The 14,442-nt window shown below is 38.1% G+C and overlaps 1 protein-coding gene across 1 annotated transcript in view; it reads left to right on the top strand.

The window, feature by feature from the left end:
- Sps1 (inactive selenide, water dikinase) overlaps positions 1 to 14,442 on the top strand; it is a 98,328-nt gene that overhangs the window by 46,735 nt on the left and 37,151 nt on the right. The window contains exons 3-4 of the mRNA XM_081762181.1: positions 4,680 to 4,828; positions 8,289 to 8,401. Coding sequence (XP_081618307.1) covers positions 4,680 to 4,828; positions 8,289 to 8,401 — 262 coding nt within the window. The remainder of the gene's footprint in view (positions 1 to 4,679; positions 4,829 to 8,288; positions 8,402 to 14,442) is intronic.

Below are 14,442 nucleotides of genomic sequence, written 5' to 3'. Positions count from 1 at the left end.
TGTTCGGATGGATGATCGACCATATTGCAAGACGTAGTTGCTGTGGTGGCCATCTTGGAAGCCGACTTATTGCAATCAACTTTGGATTTTTAAATGGGAGGGGGGCATGTGGGATATCGTTGACACGAGTTCGATCTCGGGGGAAACAGTGGTGCAGGCCATTTTCATCTACCGTTATTGGTTAAGAAGTTATTGCGACACAAAGGGTGAAAATTTGGTATTACAACATGTATGTGAGGTCCTTCCTGAGCAAGACACTGCAGAGTGCCTCTGCCAATCCGCATGAGCTCGCAACAGCATGTCCGGATCGACGATTCAACAACATTGCAGAATTCGTCGCATCAGATGGTGGATATCATGGATGGTTTCTTGATAAACCAGGTTATTCAGAGGAAGTCTAGCGCCGTACGGGGATCGTGGTGGCCACTCTACCGGTCCCCGTCGCCCTATCCAATGTTCCGGAATTTATCTATTGAGCCATCGGCGTGAAAACAACACAGTGGCCCCGTATTGCTGGAAGGGGGGGAGAATCACCTTCCTAGTCCCACGTTATGCCGATTAGGCTAAAGGAGACTGTGATGAGTAAGGAATGAAATGGTGGAATGAAGAAAGTGGGAGGAAACAGGAGAATTCCGAGGAAACTCACGCAGTGTGTCCACCACAAAGTTCACTTGGCGGGGCTGGGTTCGAACCCGGGACCCCAAGCACCAGAGATGAAAACTCTACCACTGAGCCACCGTGGCCCTCATTCAAGAGAGCAGGGAACACATCATCCTCGAGCAAATCACTATATTTCTCATCAGTCAGGGTGTCGTGGATGAAGTACGGTTTAAGATGCCGCGTCTTCCAGATTCCACACCACACCATCACCTTTTCCCCAACACCCAGCCTTTGGTGTCTTGGCGCCGATCTGTGTTTCACTTCAGTATCGGTGATTTTGTTTATGTACCTCTCCGTGCACGAAAAATAATGCCTCATCCTGAAGAGCACGTTGTGGGAACATGGGGTCCTCCTCGTACCTTTCTGTGGCCCATTCAGCAAACTGCACTCGCCTATCTGGATCATCCTCTGTTAACCGCTGCTGGAGTAGCAGCTTGTATGGGTGCAACTTGTTCACATGCAGTCCCCGTAGCACGGATCACTGACTGATTTTTGTTATGGATGCCACACGATGAGTACTGTGTTTTGGGCTTTCCAAAACAGCAGCCAACACTTCTGTCGCCTTGTCAGCAGTAACGGTCCGTGGGTGTCCAGATCGACCTTTGTCATGCACCGAGCCTGTCTCAGCGAACTACTTCAACTTGAACACAGCAACATGTGATGTTCTCCCCCTCTGGGTGGAATGCATCAAACTCATCACCCTGGCAGATTGTCCACTGCTGTTCTTCAGAATCTCGATTCGTTCTGGGATTGTTAGCGATATCTTACATCACCTGGAACAACATAGAAAAACATACTGTAATGCCAAATTTTCACCTTTTGTGACGCAATAACTTCTTAACTAATAACGATAGGTGAAAATGGACTGCACCACTGTTTCCCTGAGATCGAGCTCGTGTCAAATGATACCTCACATGCCCCCTCTCTATTTAAAAATCCGAAGTTAGATCCAAGATGGCTGTCACGGCAACTATGTCGTGCAATATGGTTCATTATCCACCTGAACAAATATATCATGAACCGAGTGTGAACGCCAAGCCATTCGTGTGCTAGAGGGGTGTTAACTGACTTTATGCCTCACTCTGTATGTACAATGCTTTGCAGTCTTCCTGCCACTGGTAAACAGAAATTTCTATAATAATAATATCTGGATTGAAGGATCCTTTTCTGCTGCCTGACGTTGAAGGTTAAAATCTTCCTACCGTGAATCCTATGAAATCGTCTTACGTCCAGCTCCAGTTGCAGGCCACTTGCCTTAACCGCTTGCTTATGCTCTATTGGAGAATGTCGTCATTGTAAGCTTAGTGTGGTTTGGACGTTTGAGTTCCGTATATCAGAGGGATGAACGCTATGTGGAATCCCAAGAAAATGAGCATCTCTGTTGTTTCCTTCGATGTAGTGCGAAGTGTGTTCTTTGGTGCGTAATTAAAACAGTCTCTCATAGAGCAAGTACCAAAAACACTACAACGTTCCACCGCAACGGAGAATCGTGTAATTGCGCAATATTTACATTGGTAAAGAAATATAAGGTTAAGTTCGTTTGCTTCGTACATCATATAAAGTCAAAAGCTGCACGAATGCCATCTTGCAGGGTACAGGTGCAGTGACTTCGGAGGAGACATGAGAATGTGATTTAAAAAAAAATCTTTATAGTCCCTGTAATTCGATAGGTCGATCTGACTGGGTATGTAAATATGCGGAAAGGTTATGGTTGATGATACGCTGCTTTATGGTTGGACGTTACTGGTATAATGAGAAATTTACGTTACGCAGTGGACAAAAAGGCTAATCAATGCAGCTTACCAGTGAACTGTTCCCTTATAAGGCAGAGAAATCTCGTGTCATTCACCAGGACAAGGCATCCAGTCATACAGTGATGTGCATAGAGGGATAACACTGGAAACAGGAATTCATGCAATCTCTTTCAGACATTTCTATGAATTATCCTGATGCATCCCTTTATGAATTGTTGTGGGTTCTTGTTAAAACGATACAGACTTGTACACGAGGCTGGCAGTTGTACGAGGAATGGAATGAACTTGATCAAACTACTTCAGCACTGTCTCCGGAGATGCAGGGTGGTAGCTGACAGTTTGCACATGGAGCAGTATCGCTGTTGATGTCGCGGTATTTCTTAAGCTGGCGAAAGTGCTAAATTCGTAACATATTGAAATTACCATGTATAGTGTAGTTCATTACTCTCTCATAATGCTTTGTTTTTGAGAATTCTTCTCTGCGAAAAGTTACATTTATTCTACACGGTAATCGAATGTCAAGTGCATCAAAGCAAGAAGGTAATTTTTTTCTAGTTAAAAGTGCAAACTAAAAGATGTGGTAAGTCTTAATAATGTTTGACACCGTACATTAAACGACATTGTTCGAAACAGTTGCTCTTTTTCAGTAAGCATTTGCAAGATCTTTCACAAGCGTTTTTCTTGATCACTTCAGTGTCTGATACTGAACATGATATGCACAAAGGTGTAACTCCATCGGTTTCTTAGCACTTAACACCATTTCTTGTTGTTGATAGGGCCCTCAATGTTTAAGGCGAGCGCTGTATAATCACGTTAACTTCTGCCAGTTTTAGCCTGTCGAAATGCCTAGGTTGCCGGATGTCTCCGTCTGCAGCTGAACAATATTCCCGATAAAGAGCTATTATTGATTTCCATAATATCAAATTCTTAGACACTGCAACATCGCGATACTTCTAAGTTTGTCTACAGCACATGCACAAGAATGGCTGACGATGTGATGTCCAGCAGTGAAACTTCGTTGATCTTCTGAGAACTGTTCTAGCAATATAATCACAAGTTGACATAAGAGCTCCCTTTGTAGCTACGTGTACACGTGTTCGGCGCGGGACAGCCGGGATTGACTTCCGGCGGGAGTTCATGTGGTTCGGACCCCCCACATTAAGGTCTCGATCTACGTCTTATCTTCGGTGGTGAACGGAACAATGAACTCCAAACCAACCAGCAGCTTTATAGAAGACGTCATTTGACCGCTACACAACATATGGCATGTATGCTCGTCTATCTGCACGTAGAAAATTAGTCTCAAAAACTGCAATTAAATTTATAAATTTTCCTTGATGTACCAGACCTTGCGATCTCTATAGAAATTAATAGTATCACATCTACATGTCATAAAGTGTTCAGATGATGTTTTATAGGCTTTTACGTAAATAAGAAGGGGTATAGATATTGAGGTTTTATATCTTCGTGTAATACAGGGAGTTAATTTTGAACCATTTTGGCTGGTTTTAACCACCAAAATTAGTAATTATTGCAGAATTTGTTCCCGTAAATTTGTCAGTGGTAATGATTTTCTGATTATTTTCCCTTTAGGAGTCTTTCAGTAGTTCCTATCCGGTAGCTTGGTTGAGAAAAATGAACTCTCTCGGAACTATATATACAGTGTTAGTGAAGCTAATTCTAATGTTTGAAATAAGAAAAGATTCATATGAGGAATTTCGAAAGAGGAGGACGAGAACTGGACGGATGTCATGCCACACATGTTTGCTTTAGTGTAATGTATTAATGTAGTATATATCAGTGTTCTTGGACTGTCTGATTTACGGACAACAAATCTTTGAACATTAATAGCTGTAAAGATATGCTTGACGGGTTTGCTGTTCTTCCGGAACGTCCCATGAAATTCCTTCTAAATAACTGGTCACTAAAAGTGACGTGGATTTGATAGAACCAGATGGATTATACCAGATCTTAGTGATTGCTTTTGAGTTGCAATCAGTATTAGAAGGCAGTGTTTGAAATTTCCTAAGATCATCATTAAGTTTTGCCTCGAGATAACTGTTCGACTCATTAACTTATTCGAATGTAACTACAAATATCAATTGAAACTGTGTGTAAAAAAAAAAATAGTTACACGTCTGACATTTGGCTCTACTTCTAATCCATATAAGCAATAACAAATGTATGAGTATAGCAGGATAACATATAGTTGTAGAAAGCGTTGGTTATTCCTACAGTTTTCTGAGTTTTATTTCTATTTTCTAGGTAAAATCGCCTGCTCGAATGTTCTAAGTGATTTATACGCAATGGGTGTCACAGAATGTGATAATATGTTGATGCTCCTTGCAGTCTCTACAAAGATGAGTGAGAAGGAGAGAGATGTCGTCATTCCTCTTATGATGAGGGGATTTAAGGTAACATAAGTACTGAATATTAGTAATAGTATTGTTGCTGGTTTGTAACTTGTAAGACAGTGTGTCAATCCATTGTTGCACTTAATTAAAATCGAATTGGTGTTACCAGTTTTAAACTGTATATTGTTAGTTTGCTGTCAGGGCTTACTTCACGGCAGAATGCAGTCCTGTTATTGTCCTATGAATTGTCACCGATAAATTCAATCATCTTTTCGAGTGAGGGTTGCCCTGCTGAGATAAGTGAAACAAAAATTACTTCAGTTGTTAGCTTACATTTGTGATGCTGTCGATTGGCCACTGTGATGAAGCTGAGCACTTTTCGCATGAAAGATTTATACTAAACAGTCGGTCACGTATTATTTCTACAAAGTTCATTTGAGCGTAAGACATAGTCCGCAGTATCATAACATTACTGCAGGACGAGATGTCTTGGAAGAGCTATAGGACGGTTGACCCATTGATAGCGTGTCTCAAATCAAGATAGCATTTAATCAACCCCGTGAATAGACAGTCTTGCGTCTTTTCATGTGGCCCGTGTTTTCGATTTTACAGGAACGGTATAAGAGTTTGCCATTGAGATACTAACGTAATAACTACTTTTCTTTATATACCTGTTTCTTTGTTTCATATTTTAAAGTTATTTTGTGAGGGTGATAGGAAACGTGATGCAACATCAGCAGGTGAGTAGTGAATGACTTAATTTGTGGAATAGAACATTATCACAATGTGTTGAAGTCAAAATGAATATTTATCACAACTATGTCGTAAGCTAACTGACATAGTCTTAAAATTAATTGCAGTAAAAAGTAGTATTATTCGTTCCAGCTCTTGTAATAAAATTGTAAGCTGATCAAAAACATCCGATCAAGCTTTACGGGGATTACTTTTAAGGGTGAGGGACCAAGCATTGATATGGGGACAGTAAAGTCTGAGCGTGACTGAAGAAACTGATCAATGTGTCCAGGAAAGACTTTGCTTGACATTCATTAATACCATAAAATACAGTAACCTGGTTAGGTGTCTTGAATGTGAGGATGTACAAATATTCAATTTCAATATTCAATATTCTGTCTTACCATTTATGCGAGGTTTTTGTGCTTGATACCCAGAATTGTTTCCTTACCAAATGAATGTATCTTTAAAATGCTTTTCGAAGTCAATTATAACTAATTCGTTTTTATTTTCTAGTATGTTAACCTTGAAATATTTTTGAAAAAGAAAAATCCTTTGTGCAGTTCCGCTAGCGTCAGAATTGTATGTATATAAGCAACTTCAAGAAATGAGACTAATTCGGACAGAAAATGTTATATGCCTGATTTTATTAGGTTTATCTGCATGACCAAAATTTAATACTGTGAAATCAGTAGTTTACAGGATAGCAATATTCCTGACTCAGTCCAGTATTCGTGAGATGAACCATTTTTTTGGATGGTTTACATTGAATGTAGAGAAATGTCGCTACTTACAAACTCGAACAGGAAATAATTTCAGGAAACAGCACACAGTAGTTAGTTGACTGGAAGTTTTGCTTAATGTTATTCTTGGAAGATAACTAGTCAGTTGCATTGTCCTGTCTGTTCAATGTGTATGAAAATTGGAAAGTTCAGCTGAAGACAAATGTTGTAGTTACCGTTTGTATATTACGATAATTTGCCTACTGCTAACAGTTTCTAGTAATAGAACGTTGGCACATTCTTAAGATATCACTAGTTCTACTGTAGTTGAAGAACCACTTCAGTTGGATGTCATACACAGAGCATAATTTAGGTTCATGATACCGGTATTCGGAGTATATCATCGTATGATGATCCAATACAGCCCAACATTTTAAATTTTATTATACGCCATAATCTCACAAAGCTGTTCAATCTAAGATTCGAACTTGAGATCGAAGTTTTGCCTGAATCGCGTGAATAATATTGCAACAATTTGCCAAGAATAATAATGGCACACAAGTTCAAATAAAGTTCCAATCTCTGTTGTGTCATTCTTTGTGCCAAATTTTTGTATGTCTCGTTGGGGACACTGTTGGAAAAGTATAAATGCTTTATCAGGCCATTCATCCTAAGTCAGGTTTTCCTCATGTATAAATGTTAAGCATTTTCGTCTGTCAATAATGTAAGGCACCTTCGGAAATTTTGAGATTACTAGCTTGCAATAACTGCCCCGTATAAATAATGTTCCGGGACACGATTTTATTTTTCTCAAGAATAACATTGTCTCTACTATCTCTTTGACGTTAGAAACTTAGTTTACTTTTGTGATGGTATTCGTTGCTAGTAAACATAATTTTATAAATACGCAAATCTTCTAACCTAATAGTTAATACTAAATACGGATAATACACGTTATTACAAGAAATTCCAAATGAATAAATAGCAACCTGAGAATGAATATATACGCTTTATCATCGTGTATTAAGCTCACGGTCGTGTTTTATTGTTTACGAGTTTTAGATCAGCATTTTCATTTCTTCTCTTAGAACCTTCATGATTAAACGCGTTGACGAATCTCACGAACTGGCTGTGTTCAGCTGTGGCGTAAGAGCAGTGTTGTCACTACCTATCGTTAATGTTTGGGTCTTAATGTCTGTGCAGAGTTTAATGTTGGAGTGAATCACATGAAGTCTCTTTTAAACTAGTTTAAAATAATACGGTAGATGGTAATAGGACAGATCAAGACTTCAGGGAAGATATCTAATTTCTTGCTTTGTGCAGGAATTTCTATGAGACATTTTGTAATTTCATAACGAAAAGCGTTGTGTTCGTGTTTTTTGTTCTAGGTGAACAGGGAAGAATTTATCATTGTTGCCATATTTTCGTGGTCTTATTTTTCTATCAATATGAGAAAATCGGTGGGTAATTACATATCAAGGTTTTTTTTTTCTTTTTTTTAATCTGGAAAACTCAAAGATCATGGAACTCTTTCTCGTAATTTTTGTCACTACCGTTCAGTTACAAAATCAATTTTTCGAATTTGCTTTTTTGAAAATAAAATATCGGCTTCAGCACGGAAACTTGGACGTAAATTTCCAAATGGACAGGATATAATTTTAATGAGTAAGTTATTCGCTTTCAAATGAAACGATAGGCATCAAATTATCTTCAGTCATTCTAAAGATAGAAAATTTTAATATTTTGCTGAAATTGGGACGTGACAAGTGGCAGTCTTTGGCTGCCTCTATATCTTGCCAGGATTTTTTCTTAAACAACAAATACGGGTTCCTTACATTGTCATGAATTTTAACGTAGGTTAAATTAAAAAATTGTCGTAGACTATAAAGTTGAAATTTTCTGTGCTTGCCTGAATTAATGTGGACTATACATTTTTCTATTTGTACTATAATAATGTGCGTACGTTGTCAAAAGGGTATGCGGTTGATTGAATCCCAGTAAAAAGTGATTGATTCTGCTGATACTGTAAATTCATCTATTCTGTAATATGAGATTATTATTTGCAGGACACTGCTTTGGAAGCTGGAACAAATGTAACTGGAGGTCAGACGGTAATGAATCCTTGGTGTACCATTGGAGGCGTAGCATCAACTGTATGCCAATCGAATGAATACATAGTGTAAGTTTTACTGTATTTATTTGCATGTTTGTTACATCATTGGATTGGAGTATAATATGAGAAACAGATTTATTTTAAAAAATCACTTTATGTATAGTCCGTCTTGGATGGCCTTGGTGCTAAAAGCGGAGGAACTTAATTCACTATTGATCCACATAAAAATAGAACATTTTTACAGTACGTACCTATTGAGAGTATTGTTCTCTTAATATTTTGTATCACTATAAATTTATCTTGCCATTCATAGGCTTAATCTGTAGTTCTAAGAACCTATATATACATTTTAACTTGAAGCAACAAGTTACTATTGTTTCACGGTGTGCAACCAAAACTTCTAAATTATTCGAATTCAGTACTTGAAGTAAGGCATCTTGAAAGTACTGGTTGAGATAAAATATAGAACCTGTTCCTTGAATGCTAAATCCATATCAAAAAGTAATAACTCGCTGTTCCTTACTGTTCGGTTCTATAGCGATAAAGGTTAAAACCAGAAGTTATTTCAGCCATTACAGGTTTGAATTAGAGGGCTAAGGGAGGAAATGGAATATATTCTTGGAACACTGAATCGGTTGCGAAAAAGCGCATTTTGCTTGCATTTATGGTTTTTGCTCTACAGAAATGGGTATTGGAACTGGAAGTGAATTTGAACCACTTCTGGTTTCGGTAGTGTTATGAATAGTTATATGTTGTGTTTAGACGCTGAATAGTTTACAAAATAATAATAATAATAATAATAATAATAATAATAATAAAAGATTCTTGTCATGTCAGTTTCTCTTCCATGACTATAAACGTTGATACCGGAAGTAATTGTAAATTTTGAAACATTTTCAGTTATGGTAATATTGCGGGTAGTCCTATATTGTCTTTACATTGAACAGTTCGCTATAATAATAATAATAATAATAATAATAATTGATTCTCGTAGTCTTAACGTTTTCGTTCTACGGTGATAAAAATTGAAATCGGGAATGATTAATTTAAACCACGTGGTTTTAATAGAGTTAATGGAGGAGAGAGAATATATCCTTATGACGCTTAATCGGTTGCAGAAAACCGCATCTTCTTATCCTCTACAGTTTTCTCTCTGATACTGTCGACAGACGGACGGGCAAAGTCGTTCTAGAAGACTTCTACACCTGTTGATAGCATAGTTTGGAACATGCAAGTGTCAACACTGCTACGATTGTAATATCGTGTGGGCAGGAGACAAATGACGAACGTAATCTGTTTCGTGGATGTGTACGAGTCAATTCAACGCTGCTGTGTTCTCATATTACGGTGTTAGTGGCGAGTAGACATTTTTAAAGTGTTTATTGTGTGAAATACCACCCTAACGCAATGTTCACGTGTGCAGAACAGGTGGCACGAGGACGAAATGCTAAGGCGATTCATAGAGGAATAGTAGAGGCCTGTGGTGAAGCTGGTCTTCCGTATCGGACAGCAGTGACATGGTTGCAGCATTTCAGCCAGGACGACAGTCAACAGGCAAAATGCACGGTGGAGGGCATATGCGAACGGTTGCGAAATTCATCTTCAAGATTACATACATTGCTAGTTTGTCTCTTTGTACCTATACGAGCAAAATTTTGTGACTCCATTCGGACGCAGGTCATTTTTGTCGTTTTCCTACATTCTCAGTTAGTGACTTATTGCTCAAAAACCATTCATTCAATTGATATGGTTAAGGCCTTGCTTTTTAGAAAATGGATGTGGCTATTTTTTGGTGTAAGTTGCATTGCAGTGTTGCCAATGGGTGGGAAATTGAGAGAAATGTAGGGGTGAAAATTTACAAAAAGATCCCTAACCGAATTTCATTTTTTTTTTTTTTTTTTTTTTTTTTTTTGTATCTAGCACCACTGCTGCTATATGGGTTCAAGTCACCTAAAAAATTCTTTGGTATCTTGACTAGATACAGTGAAATCCTGAAGTCGCTGGCATCCATTCCAAGAGAGAAAGAAAAATTCTCTGTCGTCATACACAAGAAATTTTGACACTTTGTACGCCTCAGAAGCAAAAATTAACAGATGTGCCGGGGCTACAGGTTCTCTAATTATCCTATTGAAACTCTTTATGGTGCGTTTTGTAGGGCAAAGAGAAAGCTTTCAGGTAGTGGTACGTTTCTTTCCATGTAGCCAACAAGAGGGAAATAATAGATGGGAAAAGGGAAATTTTTCGAATTTTTAACCTAAAATCAGGAATGAATTATTTTGGCTGGAAAACTGTCATCAGACAGACAAAAACTATGTGAAAATAAACCTTAGTACTCCAAAAATATATCCTAGAAGTATCATGTCGATATCTAACAAGGTAAGCTTGAAATTAAAAAGAGATCTCATTCTACCTCAGAAATTCACCATTTCCAGAATAGGGTTTATTATATACCTCAACTGTACTTCCCCTAATTATTCTAGTGAAACTTTTTTAGACTAAGAACGAGGCTTTTAGACACTGGTACGTTTGTTCGAGTGTAGCCAACAAGGGGGAAATAATAGAAACTAAAAAGGGATTTTTTCCATAATTTGCCCCTAAAATCTGGAATTAAAATTTTCTGTAGCTGGCAACACTGCTATCAGACACACACAATCTATCTTAAAATAAGCTTTGGTATCCCTCTAATATATCCTGAAAGTATTGTGACGATATCTAATAAAGTAAACATAAAAAATATCTCACTCTACCTTTAAAAAATCAGTTATCTTTCCAAATGGAGAACAAGGCATACTGTAAACCTCAACTGTACTCCTCCTAATTATCCTATTGAAGCATTCTATAGTGCGTTGTGTAGAGCAAAGACAAGACTTCCAGATACTGGTACATTTGCTCCAATGTAGCCAACAAAGAGGGAAATAGACAAAACAGAATTTTCCCAAAATTTCCCCCTAAAATCGGGAATGAAAATTTTCTATAGCTAGCAACACTGCTACCAGACAGGCGGAAACTATCTTGGTACACCGCTAATATATTCTACAAGTATTATGGCGATATTTAAGGAACAAAGCTTCGAATTACCAAAAATATATTACGGTAAAGAGAAAAGTAGGGAAAAGCTACAAAAATCAAGGGTTAGAACCTAAATACGAATTTTTCGTGCGTCCCCTAATTACCCTATTGTAACGATCTGCACTTGCGTTTAAGTGAGGACAAATGTTCGATTCTCGTAAGTTGACTTGCACTCGGACTTATAGGTACGGATTTATAAACAAAAATTTCGTATTTTTTTTGCCGAAATTTAGGGAAATTTTAATTTCCCTAATGGGCAACACTGCGCACAGGCCCGTCCAATTGATGTCAACAGTTAGGTATCCATCCGAGGTATCTACCTGGCAAGTCTCAATTAGGTCTTTCTACAACGAAGGAAGCTACAGGGGGGAAAAAAAGTAAAAGAAATTCGAAATTAAATTCTCGAATTTTTTTGACGGGTGAAATTTGAGAAGGAAATTCGACACCAGAAGAAAAAGAAATTAATATGATAAACTATGGTCCAACCATATTTGGCAAGAATAATATCCGGATATCTTAGTGTCCACACAGGAGCGGATTAAAGAAATGACACACCCGTGTGTGCCGCTTTGGCCACCGAGTGTACATTTGATTACTTTTTTTTTTTTTTTTTTTTTTAACTACCAAGCCGTGTTGTTGTTGTAGTTATAATCTCGACTAATAATAATATCGTTGTTGTAAACAATAACTTTATAAGGAAAATTTTCTCTCCATTTTACATCTTAGTTCAACACTGTTGGTGAGAAATGGAGGGTGTTTCAAAATGAATATCGGAGTTTTAAGTCTTCGTAGTACTTATTACATTTTACGTACAATTATAAGCAATGCATCAAGTAAAAGAGTACCTCAAACGGTCTTTGCTACAAGTGTTCGATGTGAGATTCATTCGTTTAACTTGAAATAAATTTTTACTTTTCCACGGAAACACTGTTTTAATGCTCATTTTATTATGGGTGAAATGTATAATTCTGCAAGTAATAAAAATTTGCATGTCAATCTCCGAGATTCGATCACTCGTCCTTTGGCTCAGCAGTTCGACACGTACACAACTAGACTAATTGTCGTTGTGTAACAGCTTGCAGGAAAATCGGTTTGAACTGCACGAAGGAAATTGAGGACATTGATTATAGCTGGATTGAGGCAACTACCTTGTGCTCCCATGTATACATTATTTCGAAATACTTTATCCTTAAGTATTACAATGATGAATTGTTTCTACAGTAAAGTTAATAACGGATCAACATATCTTATTACACTTAAAAGAGGAAAATACAGATTTACAGAATATTTTCGATTGTGAACGTTGGTGTTTCGATTGTGGGTTCGAATCTATCATCTTTGGTTTACTGTTTCCCGAAGATACTCAATGTTGAACTTACGAAAGGTTTGCTTCAAAAGACCAATATCACGCAGTCCAAGTTCAAAAACTAGTTATTATAGCAACTATAGTGATTTCCTAATTAAATTTAGTTACCCCGTGCCGTAAGCGTCGGTGGACCATTGATGAGTAACTAGCGACCTCTCGCCAAAAATTGATGGCCCCACTGCAACGATCCGCGGTGGCCCCACTTCCGTTTTGAAAATTATACCACCGGTGGCAGAGACGCGACGAAATGCCAATGAATTACAAAATTACTCCACCAAAATGTTAAATAGCCTATATGCATGATTCATTTATATTGAGATGAGTCTACAAAGCACTTTCAAAATATATACAAAGTTCTCCCGGAATGGCGCGAAACAGCAACCTGATGGTGTAGAAACTTGGGTTACTCTTGACCCCGGAGCTCACTTTAGGAACATTCGTCAGGAAAAACAAATATATATAATAATAAACGCATGTACATGATTGGCGATAAGTCGTTTGGGTCCCTTCGCCGATTCTCCGCGACGAATCGAAAGACGGACCGAAAAGAAGTCATCGCCGCTACGGGGTGGTAACTGCAACACCCCTACTCTAGATGTCTGTTTCGACTCGACGAAATCTTGCCGCCAGGGACACACTAGCGGCAATCTTTCGATGCGTCGCTATATCGATGATCGACATTTACCGGCAAGTGGGCCACTAGAGATTGGCGACGTTAACGGCATGGGGTCAAGTTTCATCTCACAAATGTGAGATATTCTATTTTTGGCATAAATGTTAACTCCTCTCCTGTTAGAATACGCATCTTAATAAAAATGGCGCGACAACAAGCCAGTCCGCGCATGGCACCCTAAAATGTTCTAGGAGGGGCTATCTTCATGGTTGCTGTATATTATGTTTGATATTTCTGTTTGTATACGTTTCGTGAGTCAGAACTCGGGCCACCTTGCTCCCTTCGGGTGCCCATGAGTCAGAGGTAGGTGAAAGTGTTAACTAATAAAAATCATTTCAAACGGTTAAGCCATTTTTTGTTCTGATAGACGTCTTTTTCATTTATATCCTATGTAGATACAGATTAATAGCATTATTACTGTCTTATTATTTATTTCATTTTTACCATATACTTTTCTCAACGTTTTAGTCCTTTAGGCTAAAGAAGACTGCTGATTCATGCAAATAAATTCTAGTTCAAGTAAAATTTTAATGGACCCTTAACGGGAGTTGAACCCGCGACTATAAGACCCAACAACGAACGCGCTAGGCATTAGATATTAAAACAAAACTGACTTCCAAACTTTCCTCAGTAACTGTACTTGGTTTTATAGTTTTAGGAGTACCTCTTTAACAACAGGGGTACGAACACAGAATTATCACAGATAGGTAAAAACACAAGCCTCTCCCAGCGGGAATAGAACCCGGTACCCCGTACACCAAAGGCACAAGTGCTAAGCCACTGGACTATCTGTGTGGGGTAAACAAAGGAGCAGAAATAAATATATATTGCACATTCCGACGAAACTCAAACGTCCCAATGAAAGCAGTATTAAAGGAAAAATGGAAAAACCTAGTGAGCTCTTGAAAGAGCTCGGTCACCTGAGTATGAAGACAAATCTTTATTTAGATCTCTGTTGCTCTTATTGTGAATGTCTTTGTGGCAAATTTTCATGTTAGA

The sequence above is a fragment of the Thermobia domestica genome, chromosome 6, assembly GCF_964235325.1.
Source record: "Thermobia domestica chromosome 6, izTheDome1.hap1.1, whole genome shotgun sequence".
Taxonomy (NCBI): Eukaryota; Metazoa; Arthropoda; class Insecta; order Zygentoma; family Lepismatidae; genus Thermobia; species Thermobia domestica.
The sequence above is the reverse complement of the archived record's forward strand: the minus strand, read 5'-3'. Positions and strand labels throughout refer to the sequence as shown.